At 38.5% G+C, this 21,635-nt stretch overlaps 1 protein-coding gene across 1 annotated transcript in view; it reads right to left on the bottom strand.

Annotated features, from left to right (window-relative positions):
- Window positions 1–21,635, bottom strand: part of Slc2a12 (solute carrier family 2 member 12) — a 50,797-nt gene that overhangs the window by 12,802 nt on the left and 16,360 nt on the right. Inside the window, exon 3 of the mRNA XM_020181844.2 lies at window positions 3,400–3,522. Coding sequence (XP_020037433.1) covers window positions 3,400–3,522 — 123 coding nt within the window. The remainder of the gene's footprint in view (window positions 1–3,399; window positions 3,523–21,635) is intronic.

Here is a 21,635-nt window from a genome sequence, read left to right as displayed (position 1 = left end):
CACTAGCATCCACAGAAATAGAATTCACATATTTAAAATGTAGCCAGCTCTTGAAATTTCAGTTTTATAAAGTACCTCAGTTTCCATGGGTAAATAGCTGTCTTGTAATTATCACAATTTAAACCTAATTTGGTCTTCTTGGTGAGTATGTCTCTTTTTCAAAATGGGAAAGTATTGACATAAAAAGCACAGGCTCTTTGCAAAAACAGAACCTCAAACAAGGCGGAAACACATAATGCAGAAAGTAAAATTTCTCACCCTCCACAATTTCCCTTTTGAGAATTGCCCCTGTAGTAGTTTGGTTTCTATTTGGTGGACATTTCTTTAATGACATATTTGTACAGATGAACTTTTCTTGGAATGAGCTTACCCTCCTTTACTCTGATTTGAGTGAGTTACTTTATGCTTACAATATTTCATAATGTTTGGTAGCCCTCAGTGTAATGCATCTGAAATCTGTAATGCTTCTAAATCCAGAAGAAAAAATGGAAATGCGTGCAGTGAAAGGCACCAAGATCCTCAAGATTTCAATGAATTTCACTCGCTAGGCTTCCTTTTTCCCTTGACCACTTCTAACCAAAAATATGCTGGCCACATTCAAGGTACACTAACTGATCAAGTTTGGTCCTGGGTGCATGTGAGTCTGCTGTTTGCATTGTGCTGGCCCCTGGCTCAGCAGCAGAAAGTCCAGTGTGACAGGGATTAGTGGGGAAGTAGCAGACTCTTCTTGCACATAGGCTCAGACCAACTGTGGACAAGATTTGCAAATAGCCCTAACAGCTGCAAGCCACAAATCACAGTTGGTCAAGCAGGAATACTGGCTGAGCGGTTGCATCCTGGGGCCATTTTTATAACTGCCGTGTGGAAGGATCTAAGCATAGTAACCACTTGTCAGTGAATTGGGCTGAGGTGGTGAGGAGCAGGAAGAAGGAAGAGCTCTGAGTTATTTCAGCAATTTTAATTAATGTTTTCTCTCTGCTTGTCTGGCTGCTGGTATAGAGTTTTGCTCAGCTGATTGCTTAATAAAGTGCTTGTAAAATTGGCCTTCCCTCACCAGAGCACAAAATCTCAATATAGGAATTGGTAAACCCCAAAAGGTTGTCTCTTCAAACTTGTCCCCAGTTGTGTTTAAGAACTTTCAGTAACAGAGAGATAGCTTACCACTTCACAAAGCCTCTTGCTGCCAACTCAGGCAGCTTGCTCTATTAAAATGTTCTTCCTTACTTAGAGCTCAAACCTGCCTTTTAGAATTCTGCTTCATCCTCTGCATAACACACATTGAATCTGCTCTTCTTACCCCTTCTTCATGAGAGCCACTCAAATATTTGTTACCTCCATCCTTTCCCCAAGAATCCTCTGGTCAAGCCAAACATCTCAATTCTCCCAACTATTCCTCACCGAGCATGTGCTTGCTGTCCAGCTCACCCTCCTTTGGTGGACACGCTGTGACTTTTAAACTGCTTTCTTAGAATATTTTACTCACATCTGAACACAGCACCACAGCTGTGGCATGCCCACTACGAGAATGTTTGCCTGTCTGGAACAGTCTTCTTGATTCAGATGACATTTCAATAAAATGTCAGTATCCAACTGAGAGGTAGTGGTTCATGCCTGTAATCCTGTAACTTGGGAGGCAGACATTGGGAAAATCGAAGCCAGCCAGGCAAATAGTTCTCAAGACTGGGGGTGTGGTTCAAGTGGTAGAGTGCCTGATTTGTAAGCACAAAGCCCTGAGTTCAAACTCAGTCCCACCAAAAAAAAAAAAATGTCAGGGTCCAAAGGTTTGTTGCCAAGAAAACCTCATATCCTTCAGGTCTCTTTAACCTATACTTGGAAAATTGTTTCTTAAAATAAGTCCAGATCTTCAAGCACTGTAATTAAATGTCATCTAAAAAACTGGATTTGTTTTCCTGACATTTGTTCTAAAAGTCCATCCAGGAGGACTTCTGAATCCTCATTAATTAGTTCAGTATATTAGGTAGACTTCCTAAAGATTTGTCACTTTTTTTCTTTGCTCATCATTTCCCTTCTTCCTTTTATACTGTTCTTTTCCTATATCAAATAGAAGATGAAAGGGGTGTGTGTGTGTGTGAAGGGCACATGTTTGTGCATGTAGTAGAAGTAGTCATTTCATTGTTTCCTTCAATCTTAAATTTTTTGTTAAGATAGTGTCTAACTATGTAGCCCAGACTGGCCTTGAACTCTCCATCCTCTTACCTCTGCCTCCCAAGTGCTGGAATTACAAAGATGTACTTTCACACCCATAAAAATGCCTTTACATTTTTATTTTATTTTAATTTATCTTTGAGTCAGGGTTTTAGTAGTAGGTAGCCTAAACTGGCCTAGAAGTCACAATCCTTCTGCCTCAGCCTTCCAAGTGCTGGGATTACAGGCATGTGGCACCACCCCCAGTTCAATCTTAGGCTATTTCTAAAAGTGGAGGACATAAGAATTTCAAAAATTTATGTAAAAATCTAAACCATGCTTAATTAGGAACTCTAAAAGTTAATTCCAAAAATGATATACTAAATATATAAGTGAATGTGTATGTGTGTGTGTATATATATATATGTATATGTGTGCATATATACAGATATATGCACATTTTTGAGTAAACATCCATTTTTTTTTCTTTTGGCAGCATTGGGGTTTGAACTCAGGACCTTATGCTTGATAGACAGAGGCTCTACCATTTAAGTCACTCCTCCAGTCCAAACATCTACCTTTAAAAATTTACTTACAAACACACACATGCACATATATATACACATACATATATGCACAAAATGAAGAAAACAGGTAATTTGTTTCATAGAATTTTCTCTTATGAATTTTTTTATTACAGTCATGTCACATGACAAACTCATTGGTAATTTTGGAGTATGTTTATCTTGCCTTTCTTAGATGATTCACAATTCAGGATAGCTAAATCACTAATAGGAAGACATCTTAGATGATTCACAATTCAGGATAGCTAAATCACTAATAGGAAGACATTTCTATTTGTATTAGTACTCCAGATAAAAATTTCGAAGGAATAAGAAAAGGTAAACAGTGGGTCTGGGTAAGTAAGGATCACCCAAGGAATCTAATATGGCAAAGTGGGAAACCCCAGACCTGAGGATCCTCCTGACACCAATGCCAAAATTTTACAGACAAAATGACATCATGTATGGGCTATGCCCCCAAATAACTTGGTAGGAGGAATTGCAGGTAGGGTTATAAATGAATTAAGATTGAGAATTACTTAGATTGGGTAGTGAGTATCAGGTTCATTCCTATCTTCTCTCCTTCTGAGTGTGTGAAAATTTCCATATGACAGTGTTCTTTTATAGGGTTTGCTTCCCTGACATTTGTCCTAAGAAGACAAAGGGTGTTAAAGGCACACAGGGTTCTTACCAGTGACTGTCAGAAATGTCAGCGAGATGAGCAGATTGACGCCCCAGTTCATGCTGGAAGTCACAGCCATGGCTCGTCCTCTGATCCCCCCGGGAAAGATCTCGCTGAGTAGCAGCCAGGGCACTAAAGGAAAGGGAAGAGAGACAGTGACAGCAGATTAGTGAACATCAGTGAAACTGAGGGCTGGCTCACTGAGCTCTCTCTGTTCTAGTCCTGCCTGCACTTCTGGTTGGAGGCCAGGGCTATTTCCCACTGCCTTCTCCTGTCCTCCAGCCAAGGGAGCGAGGCCACAGGAGAAACACAGAGAGTGTGACAATGGCCCCCATGACTGCAGTGTGGGTATTGGACACAGTCCTCTGAAGTGCAAAGGGAGAGCCAGCTTTGGACATCTGCCCAGTACAGGAGCCTCAGGGCCAGATTCCGGATGTAACTGCTACAGGATGGTGCATTTTCTAATACTCTCCTTTCCCCTTGACCTTGAAGAAAGTCTGAAGTCATAGCTAACTAGAGGACAGGAAACAAAGCAGATGGAAAGAGGACACCTGCTATTCTCCTTTCTCCCACTTGGTCCTCCTGGCCTGGGGGAAATTGGGCAGAGAGCAATCCTAAATTAAATAGAGCTCCCAGATTTGATTTTTATACCAGACTAGACATTTGAGTTTCTGGAAGGAAAGTCTTCCTGGCACCAAAATTGATCAGAGAACTTTTTATTATCTGAGAGTGACAGGGAACATTATGGTGTTTGCTTGATGGGATTGGAAAGGACAGGAGACCGCAAATTAACTTCTGTTCACAGACTCACAAACCCAGTTTGCCTAATAAAATATCGATGAGTTCCTACTGCTGACTGACTCTACAAATGTTTCTACATTTCCTCATTGATCATCACCAGCCCCTACAAAGCAGGAACTCTTCTACTCCCCTTTTGTTGAAGAGATTGAAATTCTGGGGAGTTAATAACTTGCAAAGATCACAAAGCTCCTAAGTAAGAGAGGTGGCATTGAACCCTGGCAGTCTCTGATCACTATGGTCTCTTGGTAGTGACCCAATAAATACTTGTTAATTCATAAGGATATGTGAATGTAAGCAGATTTGACTCTGCAGAAAGAAGGACTTGGGAGCTGCCCCAGTCCTGGCACCCTCCAGCCTAATGCACTATGTGTTGGAAAGGCAGTGCTTGTGAAGCAACCAACCACATAATCCCAGCCGAGAAGAAGCAGCCAGAAGCCAGGGAGGAGCCCTGCCAGCAGCAACCTTTTGGGCTGTCTGTGCCAGATCTGAGCAGTCAGCAGTGTCTCTAACTGAACAATTTGCCTCTCATGCCAAGATCATGCTCTGCAGAGAAAACATCTGCTTGTAGAAAAATGTGTTGTTTCAAAGAAAGAAAAAAATAAATAGAATTGTAGAAGAGGACTGGAAAATCTATTTTTTCTTGATTATCTTCTCCAAGTGAATCTGTACTGGGTTACCTTGACAACACAGATGATAACTGTCACATAAGCAACATAATCATTATTCTAATTAATGAGAAATTTTATTTTATTTTATTCATATTGTTTTTATTATTTTGACGATAATAGGGTTTAGACTCAAGGCCTCGTGCTTGTTGGGCAGGCATTCTACCAGTTGAACCACTCTGCCAGCCCTTTTTAGCTTTAGTTATTTTTCAGGAGTCTTGCGTTTTTACCCAGGGCTGGCCTCAGACTGCAATCCTCCTACCTATGCCTCCCTTGTAGCTAAGATGGCTACAAGGCCACCATGCCCAGTTTATTTACTGAGATGGGGGTCTCTCTAATTTTTTCCAGGGCAGTCCTTAAACTGTGATCCTCCTGATCTCCACCTCCCAAGTAGCTGGGATTATGGATGTGAGCAACCATGCATGCCCAGTCTTAATGAGGCATCCCCTATCTTCCACTCTCTTACCTCACCTCTCTTCCTCCACCCTTCTCCACCCCAAAAGACTTTCACTAGGTTCTTGAAGATTATAGTCTTGGTGGGATCATTTACTCTTAATTAAATCAGTTTAGTGTTTAGTTTAGTGTTTTAAAGTTTGCAAATTGAGGTCGCAGCTCTTAGTACAATGACATCTGCAAAGTTCACAGGAAGCCTTTGTAATGCTTCCTTTGCTCTTGTATTTTTTCTTGGGCAAATACATAAGTACAATACAATTTTATATAAGACATAAAATTACATAAGTACAATTGTTTACACTAAGTAATCTATGTCATGGACCTGTCTGTGCCCCTCATTGGCAACCAGGCATGGTAGTTCACACCTGTAGTCCTTGCATTAGGGATGTGGAAACAGGAGAATCATGAATTCAAAGACAGCCTGGACTACATAGCAAGATCATGTCTCAAAACAAAACCCAAACCAAAACAACAACAGCAACAAAAACCCAAAAAAGAACCACATTGCCCTCAGATGAGAACGAGCAGACTCTGCTGTTGTAGAAAGTGATGGATGTCACCAACGAGAAAACAGGACAGTTAGACAAAGCACTTGTTATATGTGCTCAGTCTGAACTGCCAGATCTTGCAGAGAAAAACTCAAGATTACACTGAAAGTCTGTCCTAGGCCCACATTCAATGCAGCAGCTGAGTCAAGTCCTGAGGCAATTTCTCTAGCTCCAGTAATGAACTGAAGAATGAAAAATAAACTTCTCTCGGTCTGTGTTCTAGTGAGAACTTGCCAGGCAAGCCCCACACCTGACATCTCCAAAAAAAAATTTATTACTGCTGAAAACTTCTACTTCTTTTTTTTTGATGTAGTGGGAAGAATTCAAGAATTGATAACTTGGTTGATAGAATATTGACAAACTGAATATTATAGCTCCATATCCATCCTGATATGGAACCTATCAAATTAAAAGCAAAAATAATATTATTTTAATACTGATTTTAGAACTATAAAATTGGGCTTGGGCTGGCTTAGGTGGTAGAGTACCTGCTTAGCAAGCACCAGGGCCCTAGTTCAAACCCCTGTATCACCAAAAAAAAAAAATCAAACTATAAAATTCCAAATTTTTCAGATCCAGAGAAAACAAAATAAAAATCTGAATGCAGCATTTATGGCAAGAAAGTCTTTCCGTGCCACACTTGGAACATGCCAGTGCTGACTGTGAGCGGCTTTAGTCTTCTGTGCAATGATGCAGTGTCCCAAAGCAGACGGTGTAAAAAAAGCTCAGTTTCAGTTCACAGAAGAGCACAGAGGCCTGGGCCACCACAAGGGATTTAATACGGTGAGGTTTGCAATGACAAGTGGAAGTGTTCTTAAAGACACTAATTTTGCCAGGCGTGGTGGTGTACACAGCAGTAATCTCAGCACTCAGGAGACCGAAGGCAGAGTATGTTGAGTTCAAGGCCAGACAAGCTATAGTGAGACTCTAGTCCTCCTCCCACAAAAAAAAAAAAAAAGAAAGAAACCACTGATTTTTTTTTTACCCAATGAAATGGTTCAGTTACTCCCCAGGGAAAATCAGGCTGTTGCCCCAAGGGAGGACTCCATTTCTGCCACAAGGAAGAAGTGGTGGTTCTTCCTTTATTTCCCCTTTATTTCCTACCCTGATGATAGGCCAACATCCCACTCACTGAGCAGTCCACGGAATCTCATGACAGAAGTACAGCGAACTCTTACTCAGTGCACACAGTCCTGAAGCAATTCTTCTAGACTCCTACTGCTCCATTTTCAACCTCTTCATCCTAGGACCACCTCAGCAGTTTGTACCCCTGTAAGTGTAACTGTGCACATCACTAAGGATGGCTCTATGCTGCCATGACTGAGGAAATTTTAGACTTGAAGATTTAGACTCATGGGGAGTAGTCATTGTCCACAGCTATGGAACTCATATTTCATAAAAAATTAAGTTATCAAGGGCTGCCCATCAGAACTTGCCTGGTCCAGATGAAATCTGCAGTCCAAGTGCTTATGGCTACACAGAGTGTCATAAAAAGACCACAAAGGACAAATATATCAACGTCTCTCTGTGCTCAGTGGAGGACACATGGATAAATATTTCGATAGAAATAACAGTCCTACCACATTTAAGACACCCTGTGTATATTCTGCCTCTGACTTATTTCTGGCCACTGCCCTAGTTTTTGCTGCAGAAACTGTCATTTAACCCCCTATGCTTTCAGATTTAAATCCTGCAGATCTCCAGGCACACTTTCCATTTGGCCTGAGTTCTTTCTGAACCACCTGGCATGCTAGCCCCAAGTTTGAAAGACTCATCAAGGTCTTGAAACTCTTGCCAGAGAACTCCTAGCAACTCTGGAAGGAGTACTACACTCAGGCTACAGAGTTTTCAACAATTCGATTTGCCAAGGAAACCATACCCTATGCTGGTAGGAATGAAGCCAAATCCTATGGGTTTTATTGCCTTTTGCAAGCAGCAATCAGCACACCTGCCTCTCCTGCTGCATAGGGGTGCTGAAAATGTGAATTTGAGCAGGAAGAGGCCATTCCTTCCAACCAGATGTTTGAATTCTGGCCTAATAAGTTCCCTAAGTGGAAAAAACTATGCTCTTTAAAAAACAGACCTCACCATATGCCACCAACTCCAACATCAGCACTGACATGATAGCTTTCCTTTCTTTTTTGTATCTTCACTTTTCTAGGTCTCCTTAAGTTGTGCCTCTCGTGGCCTTTTGTAAAGGAAACACTCTAATTACGAGTATTATTTTGAATTACTTAGATTGCAGACTAAGAAAGGCAATGAAATATAGCAACAATGTTCCCCAATCTTTCTGCCCTAATAATTTCTAATCAAAAGTGAGTGAAATGATTTTTCAAAAAAGTATTTCAGGGAAAATTAAAAGTGGGATATCCTTTAAAAAAAAAAAAAAAACCAAAGTCAAAAACAGAATGCTTTTGTGATTTGTGTACCAAAAGAGAATAGAAAAGAATGATGTCAGTGGACTTCAACCTTTCTTATTTATATAGACTTTTAAAGTAGTTTGAAAAACTAAATATTTTTTCACTGGCCAGCTAACATGTAACATTTTTCACCATTAATTTAAAGAATAGCAAAGGATGCAATTTCTATCATATTTAAACACTAACATTTAAAGTAAAATGGTTATTTTATTGATCACTCTATCATACTTCTCTGAAAAAAGAAATGTGACTTTAAATTGAAATTTTGGCTTTAGTTTTATTTACTCTAAATTTTTTACAAGTTTATTAACCCCACCATTAATATAGAATTAATCAAAATTACAGAAATACCTTACACATTTTAGAAGTAATTGTTAAATATAAAAAAGTGAGAATTTAACTCAAATACTTCTCTTAAGATGGATGGGAGTTTTTCTTTATTATGAATTTGTGAGTGAATGCCACTGATTTCTAGAGTAAAAGGTCACTTTTCTACTCTTTAAATGGATGACATTTATTGCTTTCAAGAATAAATAAAAGTAGATGTGGGGTTGAAGGGATTTCACTTCAGTCTTTGGATTAACAATGTATCAGCTGATAACTTGGTTAGGTCATCCTTTATTTTTTGTTGACAACAAACCATTGGAAATACCTTGACTAATGAAAGAACAATTATTTAGACATTTGAGCCAAAACACTTATATTAATATTTCTGGGTATCTTTTTGATTAGTGTTCTTAGGTTTTTACAATTTGTCATACAGGGCTGGTGGAGTGACTCAAGTGGTAGAGCACCTGCCTAGCAAGCATGAGGCCCTGAGTTCAAATTCCACTACCACCAAAAAGGAAAAAACCTTGTCATAGGTATCATAAGATTTCTGATGGGAAATACGTGAGCTTTCTCTGAAATGGGAGAATGATTATAACCAGGGAAATGGCAAGAAAAAGACCTTAAGAAACATTTTTTTTTAACCTGAAGCTCTAGAAATTGGTTTCCTTTGAAGTATCATTGAAGGAGTACTCTTTGGAAAGCGAGCCTTCCAGAGTACATGTGCATGCCCCAATTTGCAGAACACTGAATTAGAGTTATGTAAAACAAATATGGAAAGAGAGACAAGAAATTCATTTTCTGTCATTTGAGCTATAACTTGAATGACATGGCTTTAGATGTAAAATTTTCATTGTACTTTTTTCATTAATGATGCTTCAATTAAGAAAGTATTATGCTTGTGTGTGTGTGTGTGTGTGTGTGTGTGTGTGTATGTGTGTGTGTGTGTGACTGTGTGACTGTGTGACTGGGCTTTTAACTCAGGACTTTGTACTTGCAAAACAGGCACTCTATTGCTTGAGCCACACATCCAGTCCATTTTGGTGTGATTATTTTTTGGTGATGGATCTCTCAAACTATTTGCTTGGGCTGGCCTCCAATCACGATCCTCCTAATCTCAGCCTCCTAAGTAGCTAAGATTATAGACATGAGCCACCAGTGCCTAGCAGTACTATGGTTTTTAATGTTGTAAATGTCTCTTGAAGCAATTGTTAATGTGTTCTAGAAAACAATTAGCTAACAAGTGAATGCTTGTGTTTATTAAGATGTTAAAACCTGAATGTTTCTCTAATGTCTACTCTGTCCAATATTTATAATTTTCAAAGACAGGGAATGATAATGGTAGGACAGAGGGAAAGTTAAAACACTGATGTCTTATGTGAGCAGTTGCTGGTAGTGATGAAATTGGTGGTGCCCATTTCTCTATGAATTTAGCTAAGGCAGTGTTCAAATCTTTTGTCGTGCTAGGTACTGCTACTGCATCCTCTGATTCCAAAGGGCAAAAGGTTTTCACTAACTAAATGAACCTGTTTCTTTAAGTCTTTCCTCTGTGATGGATGCAAAATTAGTCTAGTGTAACAAAATCCTATTTTTATATACTTTGCTTTGTTTTAATGACTAGTACCAGAGGACCAAATAATTCACCACTTCAAACAATCAAAATAACATTTAGTGTAGTTAATTGGGAAAAAGAAGCAGTGATTGTATGAATTTTGTTGGTAGTTCAAACATAAGATTTCAAAAAGAAAAGTACTATAAAGATCTTAGAAGTACTTAAAAGTATAACACAAATTCATTATGTCACTATTATTCTAGAATGCCTACATTTGATAAGATTCTCCTGCTTAAAAATAATAATTTATGCAATAAATTATTTTCCTAGAAGTGTATAATTATCCCATAAAATGGTGGAAATGGAAGTTGAGCACTAAAAAAGCCTTTGATGTGATGGTTCTGTTAGGCGCCTAGAACCTAGGAGGAAACATGAAAAATATCAAACCTCTTCTGAAACATTTGGTAGGCTTCCTCTTTGTCTTAAGCCCAGTATGTCTTGGAGTGAAGGCTCTAAGTAAACTTCCAAATTAAAACCTGCTCTTCCATGTCCCTGGATTTGTCAAAATTTTTAGCTGTGAAAACATCACAAGAACAATTTTTTTTTTGAAGAGCCAGAGTTATTTGAACATGAAATCTAAATTTGAAGGCTATGGCAGGTGACACTCACACTTCTTGCTGATACCCATCCTCCAAAAGGAAGGTTCAACTCCATAAGATGAAAAAAAAAAAAAAAAACCAGAAAAAGCAATGCTCTATTATATTTGAGCTTAAAAAAAATAAAATTCTACTCCCTTGTTTAAAACAGAAAAGAGGATACCTGAGTTGTAGGATATTGGGGATGGGAGACAATTTTCCACGGATCGTTGGCATTTGTGCATGTCTTGTGACCAAAGACTCCAGACCGACTTTCTGAAGGTGCTTGTTATACAAGATATAGTGTTTCCCTCTGGGGAAAAGAAGAGGTTTGTGCACTGTCTAGTAAAGGTAGCATTTACTTCTAGGGAAGGAATCTGTTATAAAAGATTTGGGTCCTCTAGGCTTGGGGTTGTCCTCTTACACAACCTAATATACACGCAGATATTTTCTAGCCCTCTTCATGTTGACCTGTGGGTATGAGGGCTTGAAGATGGACCTCAAATACTGTTATTCTGGCTATTGTTATCGCTGTGAATAATAACCTACCCTTTGTATCTAACCAAGGAGTCTTGTGTCTTTTACTAACATCTATGAAATTGCATCAGACTAACTTGCTAGTTTGCAAGTGGGGTAAAAATCTCAATCTCTTTAAGTTATTGGCAGTTTGACTATTTGTGGCTATGGTTATGATTTTTCTACAAAAGTCTTTTACTACTATTATTAACTTTGGATTGCCCATTCATTTCTGAGGAATTTAATGTGACTTTTTAAAGCTTAAGTTGAATCATTGAAATATTTCTATAAGCTCTAGTGCTATGTAGGTAGATAAAAAAAAAAAACTCTTCCAAATTCCAGGTTTAGATTGTCACATACTTCTTTTAGGAAAACTGGAAGGAATTGCCTCAAATATTTTTTGTAAAGGGTCAAGTTTAAATACATTTAACTACTAAATGAATGTAGGAATTCCCATGGTATGACTAAACTTAATCTTTTTCTTATCTTTTCAGGAGAGTCTGGGTCTTATACTTGGAGAACAAAAAGGAAAAATGTAGAAATGAACATTTTGTCTAACACCATAAAATTAAGTAGCCTTAATTTTAGTAGATTTAAAACACAAAATTTTTAGCCATCAAATATTGGAGATAGCCCTGCATCCTCAGTTGAGTAATTTTATTCAGATAGAATTTGGGGGCTAAATTTCACACTAACCACATTTGCTAGATATTGGGTCTGACTTATACTAGAGAAGATCTAGATATTTTTACCCCAGACAAGAGAGCTCCCCCTTAGACACAGAAACTGAAATAGTTCTTGAGTTTTCTTGATTTATCCAACAAATATTTATCATAAGTCAGGTTCTATGTTAGGCTCAGAGAAGCCACAGTAAAGAGGGCAGAGTTTATGTGAGCACAGGATATACAGTCCAATTAGTTACACCAATATGGAAGAGTGAACATTTGAGTGTTTCTCAATTGAAATCACACACTGTACCTTTCACCAAAACATTATGATTTTCTGTAAAATCTGTCTGGTTTCCTGGGAAGCCCTACTGATATAGGTGATCCAAGATTGAACCATACTTCCCAAAACCACAAGTACATCTCTATAGTCTTGACCCAACTGGAAAACAAAGAAAGGTAAGGATGACCCTGGCATCGTAAATCAACACAGAGCCACGAAGCACCTCCTGTGCATCCCTCTACAAAATGCCTGTTGAGATCAGTGCTTGCATTCTCTGAACTCCATCCCTCATGGTTAGACCATGGCCAGGTGTTTAATACCACTCATCACTAAGTACATTAAGTCCATGCTGGATTCCAGGCACTAAGTTAAAGACACTTTATACAGATTGCTTCATTTTCCTACACAATTACACATTGAGGTAGATGGTATCAGCCCATTTTCTAATAAGGAAACTGACACTTTGAGAGATGAGCTGACTTGCTCAAAATCCTACAGTGTGGAGTTGGGGTCGAGGCCAGGCAGTCCAAGTCCAAAGTCTTATCCAAATTCCAACTCTACGTTGTACAGGCTCAACAGCTGTTCTCCTAACCCTTCAAGTTCATGCCCTCCTAAAGTTCACCTGACCTGTCATTATCCCAACTTACAGCTCCTGCCTCCATGATCTTCCCATTGCTTTCCTCATACAAGCAAATGTCACCACCTCAGAAATGCCTTCTATGTCCATCATGTCTGAACTAATCACGCTCCAACATGCATTTTCTCTTATCCTTCTTTAATTTTCTTTTTTCAGTCTTACCTCCACCAGGTTTTTTTTTTTTTTTTGACGGTACTAGGATTTGAAATCAGGTCTTTACACTTGCTAGACAAGCGCTCTGCTACTTGAGCCACAGCTCCAGCCCTTCTACCTAAATTTTAACACTTCTGTTTTCTAAAATTGTATTATATGTGCATTCGTTTTCTTGCTATGGCCTGTTCCCATCACTAGTTCTATGAAAGCAAGATGTAGATCTCTTCTATCCATTCCTAAATTTCCAGCACCTACCCTATGTCCTGTATGTCATAGGTGAGTAAAATACAGCTGGTGGGTAAGTGAATACTCACTTTCTCCTTCTATCTTCTCTTAGTCACTCTAACATGCTTACTCCTGCCTTTATTAGTCTTCATAGTTGGTTGAAGAAACTGGGAAAGATTACTCAGTGTCACCTGTCATTTACTCTTTAGCGTGAGGTTCCACTTGACTATGTGAATCAAAAGTAGTTGAAGGATAACTTTTACAGCCTCATTACCTAACTTAGTATATGACCTTGGAAAATTCTTTCCATCAGGTCCTAATGAAACAACACTAATTATGAATTGGAAGAAAGTTTAATTCATGAAGTTATGCACACATGAATTTTTGGATTGTAAAAGCCTTAGTAATCACTATGAAAAGAACAGTCACACACATTTTTCTGAACAGCAATGGCTATTTTAAGGAAGGCTGTTCCACACAAGTATCATTTCAAATGAACTCGACATCATAACATTAGGCCTGGGGGGTTGGCTTATCTTTATGTGGGAAGCATGAGTAGAAGATAAGTTTTCAAGTGCTTTGTATCCTTACAGTAATAAGAATCTGTGATTTTAGGCTAAAAAATTCTGCTATTAAAATGAGTTAAGTGATTATGAACACATTGTCAGGTTCAGATTTTGAACCTATATTGAAGTGAAAAATGAGGTATGGACAACGAAATATTTAATAAAGTCAGTAATAATTGCAGTGGAGTACAAATTCTGATTTTATATGATGGAAGAGTTGTTTGCTTCTGCTTTTTAGTTTCGGTTTTTTAGAAGAAAGCAAAGATTTAATAAGATGCTATTAAAGAAAAAATGGCAGGCAGCCTAGCAATAGGGGAAATGTTGCTACTACTGCACCTTTATGGAGATGAAGACAGGCTTTTATAGAGTTCACTTGGTTGTTTCTTTTTCACAGGCCCTGCTGATGATGGAAGAGTTTTAATATTTGTCATGAGAAATGGAGGACAGGGGCTCTTACTTCTTGTATGCCATAAACCACTTTAAAAGTGAACTCAATGGATTCCTTCTTAGAATAATATTTTAAATTCATAAAATAGATACATAAGATTCCTGATACCACGTTTATGTACCCTCCTGAATTCTAGATTCTAGGGCAGCTTAGTTATTTTGCAGTTAAGGAAACAGAGGCCCAAAAAGTGAAATGATGTAGAGCATACACTTCAACCTCAGAATAGAAACACTTTCCTGCCAGAAGAAAGCCATGCTGTGATCTAATACAACTAAAGAATGTTGTTCTAAGCCAACCCATATTTAAGAAGATTTAATAAGGATGGTTTAATCTTCCTTTCAGTGTTGCTTTAGAACAGCAAGTACTTTTCTCTTTATACCTTTATTTACACAAAGGATTTGTTTGTATTGCAAGCAATAAACTCTCTAAATGAAATACCTCAGCAATAATCACATCAGGTTAATAAGTTTCATAATGCATTCAAAATCTGGTATGAAAATCTTGCTCTTAATAAAAATCTTTTTAAACTCCAACTGGTTCTACAGTTTATGTCAATGCTGTAGAATTCTAAAGACTGAAATGGAATTCCTATGGCATGTTTTCTTTAGAAAAGAGAAAGAAACTATAGCATGAATATAGACATAAATGACTGACAATTAGCAAGGGGGAAAAAGGGATAATAATTCATATTTTCCTAAAAACACTATGAAAATCCACAGTCCCAAGCCACAGTGAGGAACGACTTTTGTCTTTAGAGAGAGTGACTCAGCTATCTGTCTCTGATGGCATTACCCAACCTCACATGTGGACACCCAGGTCAGTCCTTGGATCTGCAATTATAAGCTGGACAAACCATGAGATGGGAGATTTATTCCTTTCCCCACACCCAAATTGCCTTCAATCCTGAGATTGTTCACCTCATTCACATTACTTTTGGTCTAAGAAGTTCTCAAAAAGACTCTTTTTTCCATGTGTGGCAAAAAGCAAAGGTGCTCAAGAAAATCCAGGATGACTTTCAGAGCTCTGTCCAAATAGTTATTTCTGACATAACAAAGAAATGCCCTAAGGGTCTCCCACTAGTGGGTTCTATCTCCTCTGCTTCTTTTCTTACAGACAAAACCAGAAAGAGACTTTTAAAAATTGTGTCCAAGTGATGGATTATTTTACAAAACCCTCGTGACAGTGTCTGGCAGCAACGAGACTTTCTTTGGCAGTCTAGCATTTCTAGTTTATTGGGTCCTTCAGCCACCCACTTGATAACACAATGAAAGAAGCACAGCTGAGATCTTTCCTATAGCTGCATCATATTTTAAGATCTTTTCCTCCTCTCTCCTTAGCAACTAAAATGTAACTCAGCATGATTTTTAAGCAGACTTATGTAGTGCTCACTTAAAGGGATATAAATAAAAACATCAGATGTGGCTTCTTTCTTCAAGGAATTTACAATCTAGTAACTATATTCTAGTCAATAAATCAAAACAAACATACAGAAGCAATGATGATGTCATTAAGGACTTATCTATGTTATTCCACTGTAGTTCACATTGATAATTGTGTTCTACAGCATGCAATGCACATTAGCTCATTTAACAAGCATCTGTACTCTATAGGTGGGATAGACATTACTATTCATAAATTAGAAACAGCTTATAGTAGAGAAATGGCTTGAAAGTCACACAGCCAGTACACTGAAGAGCTGAGATTAGAACCTAGGTTTTCTGTTTTTAACTCAGGCTCTTTATTGCCCAGAAGTGAATAAGTAACTCTATACTGTAGTTTATACAAATAAAGACCTCTAAATAATTGAGTAGATTCATAGAAGAGATAAGAGTTTCATGAAAATGCAAAGATAGGAAGAATTTGGATAGAACAGAGGAGGAAGGAAAAGGCCACAAGTGCTCTGTGTTTATAGATGGGGGAGAGAGGGAGCAGTGGGAAAGAAAAAAGCCACAGATGGGTGAGCTATTTCCTCACTGCACAACACCTGGGTCATCATTTACTGTGCTGTAGTTCCTATGTGAATGGTAGCACTGCAGTATAACTCTATAGACTGCAATATAAATATGCACAGATGCCCTAGAGTTGGGTGAGGTGATGAAGGGCCTCGAAAAACAGAGTTTTCCCCTCACAATGGGTTACACAGTTGTAGAACGTTTTGTTGGACTAAACAACTTCTATTTTCATCTTGAAAGGCATTGGAATTCTCTGATGTGGTATGAAGTAGGAAGGCATGGAAGATTTGAGAGCATGGGTGACAGAAGGCAAATGGTATTTAAGGAATACTGATATGATGGATGGGCATGAGAAGGGCCTTTCCTGGCATGGAAGAGGGCTGCCGGAAGGTCTCCCAGCAATCCAGGAGTAAGACAATAGGGCTAGGCTAGGATGGCAGAAACAGGAGGAAAAATAAACACAGGATCCATTTGTAAGGGCAAACCCAAGAGCATTTGCTCATTGACTGGACTAAGCAAAGGCCACACAGCATCTTCCATTAGTAGCTGGAGGGAATAGAGGTAGAAAGGGCCACTGTTGTCAAAGGAAAAAGAATTCGGCCTTGGGGTTGTTGTGTTTGGCTGATGCCAAATAGCACCAAAGTAAAAGAATATCGTACTCATTGGGAAAAAAAGGAACTGGAAGTCATGTGAGACGATAGCACTGGAGATAAGTGAGAATCATCAGCTCAAGGAAGATAATTAATGTTCCTGAGAAAACAAACCTGAGAGCCTTTATTATGCATTACCCAAAGAGCGTTTTTCAGTTTTATAGCTAAAGAAACAAATGCTAAGAGACCTTAATAAACACTCTCTCTCCTCTTTCTCCACATTCATTTTTTTAAAGAAGTGGCTGGCATGAAAGCTAGTCATACATTTGAATAATTAATACTATAATTTTTTTTAAATGTCTAACACAGCAACTGAAGACTGAATTCAGGGCCTTTGAGCTTTTGAAATACATTTTTCTATATTCCCATCTATTCTCTCTTACTCCAAAACTGATCATTCTGATGGTTTTGTACTGTGTAACTTTATAGTTACGCTAGAACTATATTTCCCAGAATTCCCTTCCCATGCTGTCCTGGATGAGGGTTGTCAGGACAAACATGCATGAGTTTGGAAGGCCAAAATGACACAGCAGTCCTTTGTTTGCTGGTTGGCACAGGGCTCTTGCCACCACTATGATTTGCACACTGTGTGGTTGATCAGTGGCTCCCATTGTAGGTGTCAGGGAGCAACAAATTTGACCAGATATTCTCTTAGAACTTCTCCAAGTTACAGGTCAGGCACACTGCCAGAGACCTTGGAGAAGGGCAGCCATTTTTCTGCAGGTGGCCTGTATTCTCAAATCTGAAGGGGGAAGAGACAGGTGCAGGCTGCAGCAACTCTCATAGACTCCAGTTTGTCATAACAGGTTCACTTGATTTTGAACTCAAAGCTGAACTTTCTGAGTTCAGCTTTTCCTCTGCTCTGTAGAGGAAAAATCAAAGATAGGCAACAGCTTTCCATAGAGATCTCTACCAGCTTCCCTTCATGGCTCTGATTAGGATGTTTTTCCTTTCTCCCAGTTGTCCCCTTGTAGACCTTTGCTTCCTTGACCTCTCCCACAATTGTGTAAATGAAAGAAATTTCTCTAAGAAACTGTTTACACACGTCATCCACTGTGATTCTGCTTCAGGTAAAGCTGCTCACCCTTTTATAGGTAAGCTTGTTATAGGCCTTTCTCTACCTGACCTTCCTTTAATTGACTGCACTACAGGCATTGTACTTGTTCTCAAGGGATCATTAGCTACTAGTAAAGGATAATGATATTTAAAAATGTATCTCAATATTTTTAAATAGTCATTGTGATAGACTAGAAGCAAATATTAAAGTGTAGAGTAACCTAAGGTCTGGGGCTCCCAAGAACTAGCCAGCTCCAGCTGATAAGTGAGAAAGAAACTTCTAACATGCTTAAGCCACTGTTATTTGGGTCTTTGTTATATCAGTTGAACTTGAATTCTAACCAATACACACATTCAACATTTTTCTTAGTAAAATTCAGTCATTCGAGTAAATGTACACCAAAAACTCTCTTCTTATCATTATTCTCATTCTCTTCTTTCTGATGGCTCAAGCTGATATGCTCACTTACTTAACAGAACTTCAAAAAATGAGAGACTATGTGTCTATCTTGCAAAAAAGTACACAATGGCCTATTTAATAGCCTGGTTAATGGACAATGATATAGTATTTTTGTTCATTCTTATTTCTAATGTCTCTTCAAGAAGAGCATTAAACTAAAAATAATTAACTGCTATAGTTTACACTTGGAGTATCCCTCAAAGGCCATTGTGTTAAAGGATTGGTTGCCAGACTGTAATGTTATTAGGTGGTGGTAGATCCATTAGGAGGTTGGGCTTAGTGGAAGTCAAGTCATTAGGGGTGTGCCTTTAAAGGGAATATTTGGGCTCTTGCCTCTTCCTTCCTCTCTGCTGCCTGGTCACCCTGAGGTGAGTATGCTCCTCTGTCACATGCTTCCACCATGATGTACGGCCTCACCATAGGCCCAAAGGCAGCAGGGTCAAGTGACCATGGACTGAAACCTCTGAAAACCATGAGACAAAATAAGTTTTTTTTCCTTTTAAGATGCTTTTCTCAGATATTTTTTTCATAGCAATGGAAGTTTACACATTCTCGGACTAGGGATTAATTTTGAGTTTTAGAAGACAAGAGACGTTTTCACTCATTCCACTAAGTCACTTAACTTCTCTCAAGATTCAGTGTCTTTGTTTATGGAAATAAATGAAGATCATTTTTTCACAAGCTTATTGTGAAGGTAAAATGAAGTATTCCAAAGTATGTAAAAACTGCTGAGCATAGTTTTTGACACAATAGTGTCAATGAATACCAACTGAATCTAATGGTGTTAGTCAGTTTTTCTGTCACTGTGACAAATACCTGAGAAAACCAGCCTTTGGGAAGAAAGATTTACTTTGGCTCACAATTTCAGAGATTTTAGCTCTTGGTTGGCAGTTCCATTGCTTTGGGCCTGAGGTGGTGAAATGTCATGGTGGTAGGACTGTGTGGCAGAGGTAGCTATGAAGCAGAGGGGGCTGAGGAAGGGACCAGATACAACATGTGGCACCCAAGAACATACCCCCAACTGAACTACTTCTTCCAATTAGACCTTTGCTCCAGAAGTTTCCACCACGTCCCAATACTGTAACCAAATTATTAATCCATCAGACTTATGGTGTGGCTTAAGTGCTAGAGTGCCTGCCTAGCAAGCACAAAGTCCTGAGTTCAAAACCCCAGTACTGCCTTCAAATTATGAACCCATCAATTTAATAATCCTTTGATTAAGGCAGTGTCCTCATGATCCAATCACTTCTCGGACTGGAACCAAGCTAGGGACCAAGCCTTCAATACACAAGGCTGTTGGGGAACACTTCATATCCAATCCACAACACTAAACTTTTAAAAGAATTAGAGTAGGGAACTGCTTAAGGAATCTTAGTAGGTTAATAACTATCTCCAATAATTGTTATCAAAATCAAATTGGATTTCTTATAAAGGGTAATTCTTGCTCTAATGCAATGAAATATGAAATGATATGTTAGAGAATGAAGCATTTGCTGCAGTTTCCAAAATTTCCAAAAAATTAAAGAGAGAAGTGGGACATGAGCTTGGAAAGATTCCAGCCATGAATAGTTTGATTCTGGAAGTTTTAAGTCAATGTCTGTCATACTGAACATGTACCACAACATAAACGTTTTCAACCTGAGAGTTTCTCTGAATTAAAACCAGGAGGGCATCCCTTTCTTTCTGCTAACCTTTTCTTAGATTTGTAGTTGATTCTTGACATTTCAAAAGATTGTATCAAGAAAATGACACACAAGGAGATATGTTTAGTTTTATGATGAGCATATAGAAGAAGATTCTGCCAAAAGAAATCAATAGATTGGTAACTACCACTTAAAGCTTGTTAAATGAATAAAACTCACTGTAGTTGTTCATATAGAAAAGTTTCACAAATAAGATCAAGTTGTTCCTTAGTAGAAGATAGCACCAATACCTTGCCCTCTGATCGACTATGAAACATATCCTGAAAAAAAGATGATTGTCTAATCTTAATGTCATAAGCTTAAAGTATCAGAGTAGTCACATAAGTATCTTACAGGTACACACGCAAGATTACTGAATCCTGATAATGCAGAAACTTGTTTTCAGGGAAGCTGTTCATTAATTATATTGTCATTGTTAAGTCTTAATAACCAGTGTCAAGGTTCAGATGCAAGTCGGAGTCTTTGCATAGACAAATATGTCTGCTCATGGATGAGCCAGCTTTTGGACATTCATGTCTTAGAATGTACAGCTCAATGTTTTCTCTTCTTTATTTTTATTTTTGCCATGCTAGAGATTGAACCCAGAGTCTTTCACATGCTGGTCAAGTGCTCTAATGTAGAGCTATATTCCCAACCTTCCTATGACCAGTCTTGCCACAGCTGATTAGAACTCAATTGCCATCACTGACTTGGCACAGCAAAGAACAGGGTTGATCAGCTACTCCCCCGCCCATCTCTCTGGAATTTGAACAATTTGAGTCTAGGAACTGATATTTTAGAAGTGAAAGTAGAAGTTGAACAATGAGGATATAGTGTTGCAGGTGAGGACACACAAGTACGTGCAAATCTAGTTATTAACTAACAGAGATTTAGTGGGACAATTCTGCTGGTTCAGCAACTGGAAAGAAGCTGACGGGGGTATGACACAGTCATTCAACTACAATCTCCTTGAAGACAGGAGTAAGGTTCTGATGTTCATTACCACTTTCCCAACATTTAGCATGGTTCTTGGTTATTAAAATAAAAAAAACAGTCACTGATACCTGTCACCTTAATGCATAGTTAATGAGTCAGCAGTAGATGGCTAGAGCAAGCCTTATATGGTCTTCTTTCCAGAAACCTTGCCCAGCACCCGGTGTCAGAGGACCTACATTCCTTCACAAAATTCCTTCTTCAACACAACCTATGTCTTATTGGTCTAGAATTTCCAATGAGTCCCTTTAATGGAGTCAATTTGTTTGCCTCTTTCATGTTTGTAAAAAGTTTCAAAACTGAATGCAGTAGAGAGGCAGAGACTGAAAAATGAAAGGGAATAGGGAAGGAAACACAGAGGAATAATGAGGAAAGGCAGAAAGAGGATAGGAAATGAGAGAGGAATGGAGGATAAGGAATGAAGACTAGGAGGTGGGGCTTAGAAAAAGACTACCCTTCATTTTAAACCATTTTTTTACTCTAAGATACACAACCACCCTACAGGAAGGTTTAGATTTTGAGTATGAAGCTAAAAGACTACAGAACTGCAAAAACAAC

The sequence above is a fragment of the Castor canadensis genome, chromosome 1 (assembly GCF_047511655.1).
Source record: "Castor canadensis chromosome 1, mCasCan1.hap1v2, whole genome shotgun sequence".
NCBI lineage: Eukaryota > Metazoa > Chordata > Mammalia > Rodentia > Castoridae > Castor > Castor canadensis.
This window is presented reverse-complemented; position numbering and strand designations above follow the sequence as displayed.